The 12,563-nt window shown below is 46.8% G+C and overlaps 1 protein-coding gene across 1 annotated transcript in view; it reads right to left on the bottom strand.

Annotated features, from left to right (window-relative positions):
- Window positions 1-6,763: 6,763 nt before the first annotated feature.
- Window positions 6,764-12,563, bottom strand: part of LOC119958585 (probable G-protein coupled receptor 139) — a 45,079-nt gene continuing 39,279 nt past the window's right edge. Inside the window, exon 3 of the mRNA XM_038787065.1 lies at window positions 6,764-7,704. Coding sequence (XP_038642993.1) covers window positions 6,764-7,704 — 941 coding nt within the window. The remainder of the gene's footprint in view (window positions 7,705-12,563) is intronic.

The raw sequence follows: 12,563 nt of genomic DNA, 5'->3' as shown, positions 1-12,563 counted from the left end.
TCATTCCTTAATTCATCTGTCGTGGCATGTTTGTTTCATTTGAGCCAATCAGTGTTTCGAAAAATTACAGATTTAGGCCTCAAATACAATACAGACTCTGAATTCTGTCTTAAAATTTGATGTTTTTCAGCATTAGCTTTCCTCCCCGTTGAAGATGTCGAAGAGGCTTATGAAGATTTAATAGACGATGAAGAAATACCTGCTGAATTCATCGTTTACTTCGACTTGACTTACATAGGCATTGTGAGAGGACGTGGTGCTACACGAAGGAGAGAGCCACCTACACTCCCGACAGCTGTATGGAATGTTAATCAGCGTGTTCTTCAAGATCTACCGAGAACAAATAATGCTGCTGAGGGGTTTCATTCTGCGATAAAGCGTTCGGCGGGTGGAGCTCATTTGAATATTTGGAGGTTAATCAAAACTCTGAAGGGAGAGGAAGGGTTCATAACAGGCAAAAAGACTCAAATTCTTCGGGGAGATCAGTCGAATTCATGTACGTGATATAAAAAAAATAACTGAACGCCTCAAAAGATTGGTCACTGAATATGATTCAACAACAAAAATTGATTTTTTGAGGAATGTTGCATATAATTTGCATCAAAATTAAGTGATATCTTATCTAAGTGATATGATATCTTTCGGGAATTTTAAGTAATTAGTAAACTTTTAGATTTTTTTAATACATTTTTCAACTGTATTTTACTTGCATTTTACCAATAAAATTCTCATAATAAATTATTCGTTCTGTGAATCTATCATTGAAGATATTATACCTGGTTTTCTATGGAGTTTATTTGTAATTGGACAAAAAGACGTTGGACCAAAAGACATGCGGACAAAAAGACGTAGGACCAAAAGACGTGGACGAAGTGACGTTGGACGAAGTGACGTCGGACGAAAAGACAGCACCGATGCAGCTGTACAAAACGTTGGTAAGGCCACATTTGGAGTACTGTATGCAGTTCTGGTCGCCTCATTTTGGAAAGGATGTGGAAGCTTTGGAAAAGGTGCAAAGAAGATTTACCAGGATGTTGCTTGGAATGGAGAGTAGGTCTTACGAGGAAAGGTTGAGGGTGCTCGGCCTTTTCTCATTTTAACGGAGTAGGATGAGGGGCGACTTGATATTGGTTTATAAGATGTTAAGGGGAATAGAATAGAATAGAACAGTACAGCACAGAACAGGCCCTTTGGCCCTCGATGTTGTGCCGAGCAATGATCTCCCTACTCAAACCCACGTATCCACCCTATACCCGTAACCCAACAACACCCCCCTCCCTCCCCCCCCCCCGACAAAACGTCGGCACAACATCGTGGGCCGAAGGGCCAGTTCTGTGCTGTATTTTCTATGTTTTATGTTCTTTCCTGGTTTGCGGTCAATTCCAGCCACAGAGGCTCAGGAGTCCGAACATGATTGAATTAACCAGTAATTGATATTTTCTTTCAGAGACCTTTGACCCCTGACTGCTCCAAATGATTTAGGAGCACCCTATTTGTAAATGAAACACCAACTATTTTTTTTATAACAATAGAGATACGGTATGCAATAATGATGCGAGAATAACTGCCAGATGATCTACTACTCCTCAGATTTTACCGTCCCACCCTCATACAAGACATACACATGCTGAGGGAAGGGCATCTTCCCTCATAATCCCCTACAAGAGGGAATTAATGTGAGGGGAAGGTGAGTGTCCTGCTTTGGATGTTGAGGTTGTTTTCCAGCTGACTGTCCTGTCAGGACGTGGAGTGTTGAAACAACCAGTTGGTTGGCTAACGAGGGCAAAGAACAAAAACAATGAAAAGAACAGCACAGGAAGAGGCCCTTCGGCCCTCCAAACCTGCGCCAACCATGCTGCCCGTCCAAACTAAAATCTTCCACACTTCCGGTGTCCGTATCCCTCTATTGCCATCTTGCTCATCGTGTCATAAAGAACAAAGAAAGTTACAGCATAGGAAGAGGCCCTTCGGCCTTCCCAGCCTGCGCCGATCCAGATCCTTTAATTAAACCTGTCTCCTATTTTCCAAGGTCTACTTCCCTCTGTTCCCGCCCGTTCATATACCTGTCTAGATGGCTCTTAAATTATGCTATCGTGCCCGTCTCTACCACCTCCGCTGGTAAAGCATTCCAGGCACCCACCACCCTCTGCGTAAAAAACTTTCGACAAACATCTCCCTTAAACTTTCCCCCTCTCACCTTGAAATCGTGACCCTTTGTAACTGACACCCCCACTCTTGGCAAAAGCTTGTTGCTATCCACCCTGTCCATACCTCTCATAATTTTGTAGACCTCAATCAGGTCCCCCTCCAACCTCCGTCTTTCCAACGAAAACAATCCTAATCTACTCAACCTTTCTTCATAGCGAGCACCCTCCATACCAGGCAACATCCTGGTGAACCTCCTCTGCACCCTCTACAAAAAATCCACAGACTTCTGGTAATGTGGCGACCAGAACTGCACGCAGTGTTCCAAATGTGGCCGAGCCAAAGGGCAGCACGGTAGCATTGTGGATAGCACAATCACTTCACAGCTCCAGGGTCCCAGTTTCGATTCCCGGCTGGGTCACTGTCTGTGTGGAGTCTGCACGTCCTCCCCCTGTGTGCGTGGGTTTCCTCCGGGTGCTCCGGTTTCCTCCCACTGTCCAAAGATGTGCAGGTTAGGTGCATTGGCCATGATAAATTGCCCTTAGTGTACAAAATTGCCCTTAGTGTACAAAAATGCCCTTAGTGTTGAGTGGTGTTACTGGGTTATTGGGGTAGGGGGAGGTGTTGACCTTGGGTAGTGTGCTCTTTCCAAGAGATGGTGCAGACTCGATGGGCCGAATGGACTTCTGCTGCACTGTAAGTTATTTGAATTCTATACAACTGTAACATGGCCTGCCAGCTCTTGTACTCAATACCCTGTCCGATGAAGGCAAGCATGCTGCATGCTGTATGCACGCTTAAGGGCAGCACGGTAGCATTGTGGATAGCACAATGGCTTCACAGCTCCAGGGTCCCAGGTTCTATTCCGGCTTGGGTCACTGTCTGTGCGGAGTCTGCACATCCTCCGCATGTGTGCGTGGGTTTCCTCCGGGTGCTCCGGTTTCCTCCCACAGTCCAAAAATGTGCAGGTCAGGTGGATTGGCCATGATAAATTGCCCTTAGTGTTGGGTGGGGTTACTGGGTTATTGGGATAGGGTGGAGGTGTTGAACTTGGGTAGGGTGCTCTTTCCAAGAGCCGCTGCGGACTCGATGTGCCGAATGGCCTCCTTCTGCTCTGTAAATTCTATGATCAAACAATCCCATCCTCCCACCAAACCCCCAAACATTAGCCTGCTTGTTAACATAAACAAATAACAAAGAGGAATTAGCAGTCACCAATTGTCACCATTAACACATACAGTCCTCCCCCCAACCTACTCAACCACCTCCTCTATTGTTCAATGGCACAGAGTGGAGAGATTGCTATTACGTTACCAAAAGTGGATATCACTATGGCTTCACAGCTCCAGGGTGCCAGATTCGATTCCCTGCTGGGTCACTGTCTGTGCGGAGTCTGGAAGGTCTCCCCGTGTGTAGCATGGGTTTCCTCCGGGTGCTCCGGTTTCCTCCCACAGTCCAAAGATGTGCAGGTCAGGTGGATTGGCCATGATAAATTGCCCTTAGTGACCAGAAATGTTAGGAAGGGTTATTGGGTAACGGGGATAGGGTGGAAGTGAGGACTTAAGTGGGTTGGCGCACAGTCGATGGGCCGAATGGCCCCTTTATTCACTGTATGTTCTATGTTATGTTAAATCCCACTAGAATCCGCCTTCCGACGATCCTCGAGGCGAAGGGTAAAACATCTTCCAACCCCAGCTGGTCTGACACCCCGAATATGGCTTCCCAAGTGCCCAGCTCCAGGTACACGTGCACCAATTTAGAGATTACCCTGAACACCTCCTTCCAGTAATCCTCCAGCTTTGGACAGGCCCAACAGATCTGCACGTGGTTTGCGCCCCCCGCACCCACTCCACAACATCCACACACACCTTCTACCTCCTCAAAGAATCGGCTCATCCTCGCCTTCGTGAGGTGTGTTCTGTCTACCACCTTCAGCTGTATCAGCCCCAACCTCACGCACGCGGTGGAGATGTTCACCCTCCAGAGCACCTCCCACCAGAACCTCTCCTCCATAACCTCTCCAATCTCTTCCACTTTGCCTTGATCCCTTCCAGTGGTGCCTACTCCGCTTCGAAATTAGCCCCGTAAACCGCCGATACTTCCCCCTTCTCCAGTCCGCCTGTCGTCAGGACCTCCTCCAGCAATGTGGAAGCCGGCTCTATCAGGAAGGTCTGTATCTCCTTCCTGGCAAAGTCTCGAACCTGCATGTATCGAAATATTTCCCCCTGCTGCAACCCATACTTCGCTCAATCCCGCAAAACAACCCCGAAGACACAAATCTTTTAATGTTCAAATTCCTTTTTCCTCCCATTTCCGAAAATTTGCATCCCATCTCCCTGGCTCAAATCTATTATTCCCCCAAATCGACATTTCCCTTGACTCTGCCCACAACCCGGTGTTGGCGAAACTGCCTCTAAATTCTCAATGAAGCTGTTACTACCGGACTCCCTGAGTATCTCCCCGGGGCCATCGGAGCAGCCGTTGCTCGCGCCTTCAATCCCGACCCCCGTCACAAACTCTCCTCCATTCTGACCCATTGGGAGTCAAGCCCTCTGACCCAGCTCCGCACCTTCTCCACATTCGCCACCCAGTAATAATACATTAGGTTCGGGTGAGCCAAAACCCCCTGCCTGCCTTCCTCTCTGCAGCAGCACCTTTTTAATTCTCGCCACCTTCCCACATGAACGAGGTTATCATCCCTTCAATCTCTCTAAAAAATGCCTTTGGCAGGAAAATGGGCAGGCAGCGGAAAACAAACAGAAATCCCGGCAACATGTTTATTTTAACCGCCTGTACCCGACCCGCCAGTGACAGAGGGGGACCATCCCACCTTGCCAGATTAGCTTTCACTCTCCCCACCAAACTAGAAATGTTGTAACTACGGAGCTCCCCCCTCCCCCGACATCCCGAGTAACCTGTACCTCCAGGTATCCAAAGTGATTCCCTGCCCTACGGAATTGCACCCCCCCCAGCCCTGCCCCCATCCCCGGCAGAGACACAACAAAATACCCTCTCTTGTCACGATTTAATTTGTACCCTAAGAAGGACCAGGACACCCAAAGCAGCTCCAGTATTCCCCCTATTGACACACTCGTTTCTGACAAGTATGATAACACGTCATCGGCATATTAAAAACTTTATGTTCGATTCCCCTCTCCCCGTACTATTCCTTTCCATATCCCCTAACTTCTCAATGCGATGTCCAATGGCTCCATCGCGAGTGCAAACAGTAGGGGGGGGGGGGCGTAGGACATCCCTGCCTAGTCCCACGGTGGGGAGGAATGTATTCCGAGCTGATGTAATTTGTGCAGACACTCGCTCTCGGATCCTGATACAGTAGCTTTCCCCAGTCCACAAATCTGGTGTCCAATTCCAAACCACTCCAGAAATGATCATTCTACGCGGTGAAACACCTTCTCAGCGTCCAATGCCACACCCACCTCTGTTTCCTTCCCCTCCGCCGGAGCCATAACCACGTTCAATACCCTCCTAATGTTCGAAAAGTGCTGCCTCCCTCTCACAAACCCCGTCTGATCTTCACCTATCACCTTCGGGAGACACTCCTACAGCGTACCCGCCAGTACCTTCGCCAACATCTTTGCACCCACGTTTAAAAGTGAAATGGGCCGACTCGACACCCACTAGGTTGGATCCTTTTCTCTTTTTTAAGCAACAGGTCAACATGTCTGCCCCAAAGTTTGTGGTCACACCCCCTTCCCTATCGCCTCCTCATCCCCGCTATCAGTGGTACCAGCTTATCCTTGAATTGTTTCTAATATTCCACATAAAAACCCATCCGACCCTGCCACCATTCCCGATATCATCCTCCCAATCAAATCTTTTATCTCCAGTTCCACTATCGCAACTTCTAAAGTAGCCCTATCCCCCTCCCCTAACATCGGCTACTCCTGCCCATCTAGAAATTCCCTTATCTCCCGGCCTCCTCCAGGTGGCTTTGACCTGTGCAACCTCTCATAGAATTCCTTATAGTCCTTGTTAATCTGATCTCGAGCTACCACCAACTTCCCTGCCCTGTCCCTCACCTGGACAATTTCCCTTGTCACTGCCTCCCTCCGGAGCTGTCCCGCTAATGTCCACCCGAAAGCTGCACCCATTGCTCGCCTCAATTGACGTACTGGTTTCCTGAAAGAGCAAACAGCGTTTAAACCAATGTTCAGATGCCTTCTTAGAAAAACACCAGCTGCGTAAAGCAGGCAAGTTAAAATGCCCACTTCAATTGAGATGCGGGGGGTGTATACAGACTCGGGTGAGTTTGGTGGTTAGATGGTCACGTGAGAGCACTGAAGTTCCATCTTGGCCCAGTTCCACGGGACAATGAGAGTGTGACACGTGTTGCCCCATCAGTACATTCACCTGGGACTCAAAACCAATTGTATTGTCAGAGCGGTCATTGAGCAAACAACACAATTATTATATCACTAAGCATGGACACATCACATTATCAATCTCTGCCAATGTTACCGCATCTAAGGGTTGGGGGAAAGACTCTCCCGCGGGGGTGGGGGGGGGGGGGAGAAGGCAACACCCACACTATCAACACGACAAACACTGGAGGTACCTGCACTTTGTACCTTGTAGCCCAGAACAGCACGTCCTGTTATGAAATAGGATTTATTTGTCTTGCTGGATAATGTTCTACGCATTTAATGAACTTATACAGTGGGCTGAAGGGATATTTCACAATATTCTTGAACTGCTCTCGGAACTTAGTCTGGGTTATGGCATATATCGCAGTGTTTGTGCAGCAACTCAGGAGCTGCAGCATGAAACCCATTTCTTGTACATACTGAGGTAGATACATAGAATTATGCCCCAAATATTGCATTCTGTTCCATACAGAATATACCATAAACACTGTCCATAAGAGTATGAAATTCCCTGAGATAACAAACAGTAAAATGATGGATTTCCTTCGGCTCTCCATCTCAGGGTCTCTCGAACTCTCCCCATTCCTGCGATGCTGGAGTCTCCTGCGGGAGGCGCTACTGATTAAAATGTGTCTGATCGTGAGAATATTCAGCAGCATGATTAGAACAAAAGGGAATGCTGGGGTTATAATGTTGTGTATGAATTCGATTATAGCCCAACTCAAAGAATACTTAACGCTAAATGTCACGAAGCAAAACCAGGGGTAGTTCAACAGCCAATATCGAGCAGTTAACAGAAAGTACCAGAAAATGTTTTTGAAGCAGCTCAAAACAGTCACTATTCCCAGAACAACAGCCGCCGTTTTCTCGTTGCAATATTTAGGTTTCATCTTTTGACAACAAATCACCACAAATCGGTCAAAGGTGAAAGCCACGGTGAACCAGACAGAACAGTCAGTTACTGCATAAAGCAAGACAGCGTGGATATTACACACACGGAAGACCATCAGGAAAAGGAATCTTTCAAAATAAACAATTGGAATCTGCCTCAATATCAAGTCGAATATAATGACGAGGATATCTGCCGTTGCCATGGCTGCAAGATAGCTCGTGACACATTTAGAGAGACCGCACTTTCCCTGAGCGAGAATCACAATTGTCACTATGTTAACTGTCAGAAAGAGAAACACCGTTATTTCTTTTGCATATAAATGGTGAAAAAGTAACAGTTTGACTCAGTGCTTATTGATATTTCCATACAATGTATCATCCAGTAAAATATTATTATAATTATAACTGAACGAAAAATGAAGTTATAGGCTGGAAAGTAGATGCGGTTCAATTCCAAACTTTTAAACTCAAAATTGGTCAAAGTAGCTGGCTGTCGTATAAAAGGAGGGGAAGAAGAAGTCAGTGTAGGTATCCCTTGCGGTTGTTCCCCTAAATAACACGTAGACCGTTTTGGATACTGTTGGCGGAGGGTGGGGGGGGGGGGGAGGGGACCTACCAGAGGTAAGCCAGGGTGACCAGATCTCTGGCACTGAGTCTGTCCCTGTGGCTCAGAATGGAGGGGGCAGAGCAGGGGAGCATTAGTTATTGGGGACTCTAAAGTCAGAGGTAAAGATAGGCGGTTCTGTGGCAACGAGAGAGGTTCACGGTTGGTGTTTTGCCTCCCGGGTGCCAAGGTGCGTGACGTCTCTGATCGTGTTTTGATGATCCATAAGGGGGATGGAGAGGAGCCACAAGTCGTGGTACACATCGGTACCAAGGACATAGGTAGGAAAAGGGACTGTTGTAGTGTGGGCTGAGGATAGAAATAGGAAAGGAGCAGTCAACTTGTTCGCAGTTTTCTACAGGCCCCCAAACAGTAACAGAGATGTGGAGGAAAAGATTGCAAGGCAGATTTTGGATAGGTGCGGCAGTCACAGGGTACCTGTCATGGGTGACTTTAGACTTTAACTTTCTAAATATTGTTTGGAAACACTATAATTCGAACAGTTTGGATGGGGCTGTTTTTATCCAGTGTCTGCAGGAGGGTTTCCTCACACAATATGTGGATAGACCGACAAGAGGCGAAGCCACATTGGACTTGGTACTGGGTAATGAACCAGGCCAAGTGTTAGATTTGGTTGTGGGAGAGCACTTTGGAGATACTGACCACAATTCGGTGACTTTCACCATAGCAATAGAGAGGGACAGGAACATAAGGCAGGGTAAGGTTTATAACTGGTGGAAGGATAAACACGATGCGATTCGGCAAGAATGGGGGAGCATACGATGGAAACTGGAACAGGGATAGGCACCTGAGATATGGAGCTTGTTCAAGGAGCAAATACTGCGTGTCCTTGATATATATGTCCCTGTCAGGCTGGGAGGAAATTGTAGAGTGAGGGAACCATGGTTTACAAAAGAGGTTGATTGTCTTGTCAAGTGGAAGGAGGCTAATGTAAGGAGAAAGCAATATTCAGTTAGGGCACTTGAGGGATACAGGACAGCTAGGAAGGAGTTCAAGAAAACGCTTAGGAGAGCTATGAGGGGGCATGAGAAGTCCTTGGCGGGTATGATCAAGGGAAACCCCAAGGCTTTTTACACTTATGTGAGGAATCAAAGAATGACCAAGGTGAAGTTAGGGCCGATAAAGGACAGTAGTAGGAACGTGTGCATGGAGTCTGAAGGTATCGGAGAAGCCCTAAATTAATACTTTTCTTCAGTGTTCACAAAGGAGAGGTGCCATGTTGTTGAGGAGGATAGTGCGATACAGGCTGGAGTGATGAGATTGAAGAGCATTTGGCTTTGATCTTTATGTCCTCACTGTCTACAAGAACAGTGCCAAAATACTGGAGAGTGGCGAATGTTGTATCCTTGTTCAAGAAAGGGAATAGGTATACAGTGGGAATTATAGGTCGATTAGTCTCACTTCGGTCATCGGTAACTTATTAGAAAGGGTCCTGAGGGATAGGATTTCTGACCATTTGGAAAGATACAGCAAAATCCAGGATAGTCAGCACGGGTTGTGAGGGGCAGGTCTTGCCTCACAAGTTTGATTGTATTCTTTGAGGAGGTAACTAAGTACAGAGACAAAGGTAGAGCAGTTGATGTTGTATGCATGGATTTTAGTAAGGCGTTTGATAAGATGTCCCATGGTCGGCTCATGCAGAAAGTAAGGAGGCACGGCATAGAGGGAAATTTGGCCGATTGTATCAGTAACTGGCTATCATATAGAAGACAGAGGTGGTGGTAGATTGTCAACTTCCATCCTGGAGCACAGTCACCAGCGGTGTACCACAGGGATCAGTAATTGGTCCTCTGCTATTTGTGAGTTTTATAAATGACTTGAATGATGGAGTAGAAGGTTGGGTTAGTAAAATATTTTGATGATACACAGATTGGTGGAGTAGTGGATAATGTGGAGGGCTATTGTAGGCTTCAAAGAGACATTGCTAAGATGCAGACCTTGGCTGAAAAGTGGCAGCTGGAGTTTAAACATGATAAGTGTGAGATCATTCATTTTGGTAGCGCCAATTTGAATGCGGATTCCAGGGTCAACGGCAGGGTTCTGGAGACTGTGGAGGAGCAGAGAGATCTCGGAGTGCATGTCCATCGATCTCTGAAAGCTGCAACCCAAGTGGATAGATCCGTGAACAAAGCCTAGAGTGGGTGAGCATTTATTAACAGGGGGATTGAGTTTGAGAGCCGTGAGATTATGCTGCAACTGTACAAGAACTTGGTTAGACCACATTTGGAGTATTGCGTGCAGTTCTGGTCACCTCATTATAGGAAGGATGTGGAAGCATTGAAAAGGGTACAAAGGAAATTTACCAGGATGCTGCCTGGATTGGAGGGTAGGTCTTAAGAGGAAGGAAAGCTTGAGGGAGTTAGGGCTTTTCTCATTGGAGCGAAGGAGGATGAGTGGTGAATTAATTGAGGTGTTTCAAATGATGAGAGGGATTGATAGAGTGGACGTTCAGCGACTTTTTCCTCGGGTGGATGTGGCTGTTACAAGGGGGCTTAACTATAAGGCTCATGGTGGAAGATATAGGAGTGATGTCAGAGGTAGGTTCTTTACTCAGATAGTGGTTGGGCTTGGAACGCACTCCCAGCTGTGGTAGTGGAGTTGGAACGTTTGGGAGTGGGTTGATTTAATCTTAGTATGAGACTGGTTCGGTACAGCATCGTGGGACGAAGGGTCTGTACTGTGCTGCTCTATGTTCTAAGTAACTGTTGATCACCATGCTTCCCTCCACCGGTTTCACCTCTTCTCTTTAAAAAGTGCTACATCTCCATAGCTTCTTAATTCTGATCAATAGTAATCAACCTGAAACACTGCTTATATTTTCGATATGACCATGTTTCCCAGCCCTATGTCCGATTAGGAGTTGTGTAATTGCAGCCTTTCCAACTGGTGGCGCAGACTCGATGGCCGCATTGCCTCCTTCTATACTGTAAATTCGGATTCTATGATTCAAAGGCCCAGGTGGTACCCAATTGAATTGTATAAAACTATGGGAGGCATAGATAGGATGGATAGGAAGGCAAATTTCCCCTACTTAGAGGACTCAATAACCAAGGGGTATACATTTAAATAATGGGAAGAAGGCTCAGTGGAGATGTGAGGAATAGCCTTTCCGCCCAGAGCGTGGATGGAATCTGGAACTTACTGCCTGAAGGAGTATTCGAGTCGGGAACCATCACAACCTTCAAGAAGTGTTTAGATCAGCGCTTGAAAAGCCAACTGCATTCGAAGCATGGACCACGTTCTGGAAATGGGATACGAATGGTAAGGTGTTTGATGGTCCATGCAGACGGGATGGGCCTAAGGGCCTCTTTTCGCACAGTCAAACCCTATGACCATCCCAACCGAGTCAAAAGGAGGGTCAGAAGGTGACACTCAAATTTAACAGTAACTGGCCACTAACATTATTCATAGCGTCACAGAATTCTTACAGGTGGCCATTCGTCCCATCGAGTTTGCACCGAGCCTTCGAATACGCACTCTGCCCATGTCCTCCCCTCCCGATGCCCATAACACGTTATCTAACCTGCACATCCCTGGACACTAAGGGCAATTTAGCTTGTCCAATCCACCTAACCTGCACATCTTTGGACAGTGGGAGGAAAAACCGGAGCACCCAGAGGAAACCCACGCAGAGAACGTGCAGACTCCACACAGACAGTGACCCAAGCCGGGAATTGAACCTGAGACCCAGTGATTTGTGAGGCAGTAGCGCTAACCACTGAGTCGCCATACTGCCACGTTGTGAGTGTGGGCGGTCCGAGGACTTTCTGACCTCAGGTACAATCACTGATCCTCCGCTCCATGGAGCGTGAATGTGGCTACAATGATATCTAAGGACATTATGTAACCCCATCCCGCATCTAACAAGGGACAGTGACATAAACGCCGTTTCTATCTGCACAGATGCTCCAGACGGTTGCAGAATATACACAATTGTTTGTTGTTTTAAAATGTCAACGTTGGAAGGTTTGTCTCTTGTATAAAAATTACATGTTTTCATTAGTTCAGAAATTGCCTCTGTTGCGACAGGCTGTACAAATATCAATATATCAATGAGATATCAGCAAATCATTGCAGATGCTGAAATCAGAATCAAAAAATTGGTTGCCAAATCTTTGTCAGTCTCCGCCCATGAATGGCCTTATATCCAATCCCACTGTTCCACTCCCTGCCACAACCACAGGAGAAATATCATCCCAATTTTCTCTAACTTTGACAAAGAGTCAACCAGACTGGAAATGTTTTGCGGGATTCTCCAACAGGCGACGCCATAATGGGGCAAGGCGATTGTGTGGAGACTCAGTCATGAAGGCAAAACATAGAACATAGAACATAGAACATAGAACGATACAGCGCAGTACAGGCCCTTCGGCCCTCGATGTTGCACCGACATGGAAAAAAAAATCTAAAGGCCATCTAACCTACACTATGCCCTTATCATCCATATGCTTATCCAATAAATTTTTAAATGCCCTCAATGTTGGCGAGTTCACTACTGTTGCAGGTAGGGCATT

This window comes from Scyliorhinus canicula, chromosome 30 (genome assembly GCF_902713615.1).
Source record: "Scyliorhinus canicula chromosome 30, sScyCan1.1, whole genome shotgun sequence".
Taxonomy (NCBI): domain Eukaryota; kingdom Metazoa; phylum Chordata; class Chondrichthyes; order Carcharhiniformes; family Scyliorhinidae; genus Scyliorhinus; species Scyliorhinus canicula.
The sequence above is the reverse complement of the archived record's forward strand: the minus strand, read 5'-3'. Positions and strand labels throughout refer to the sequence as shown.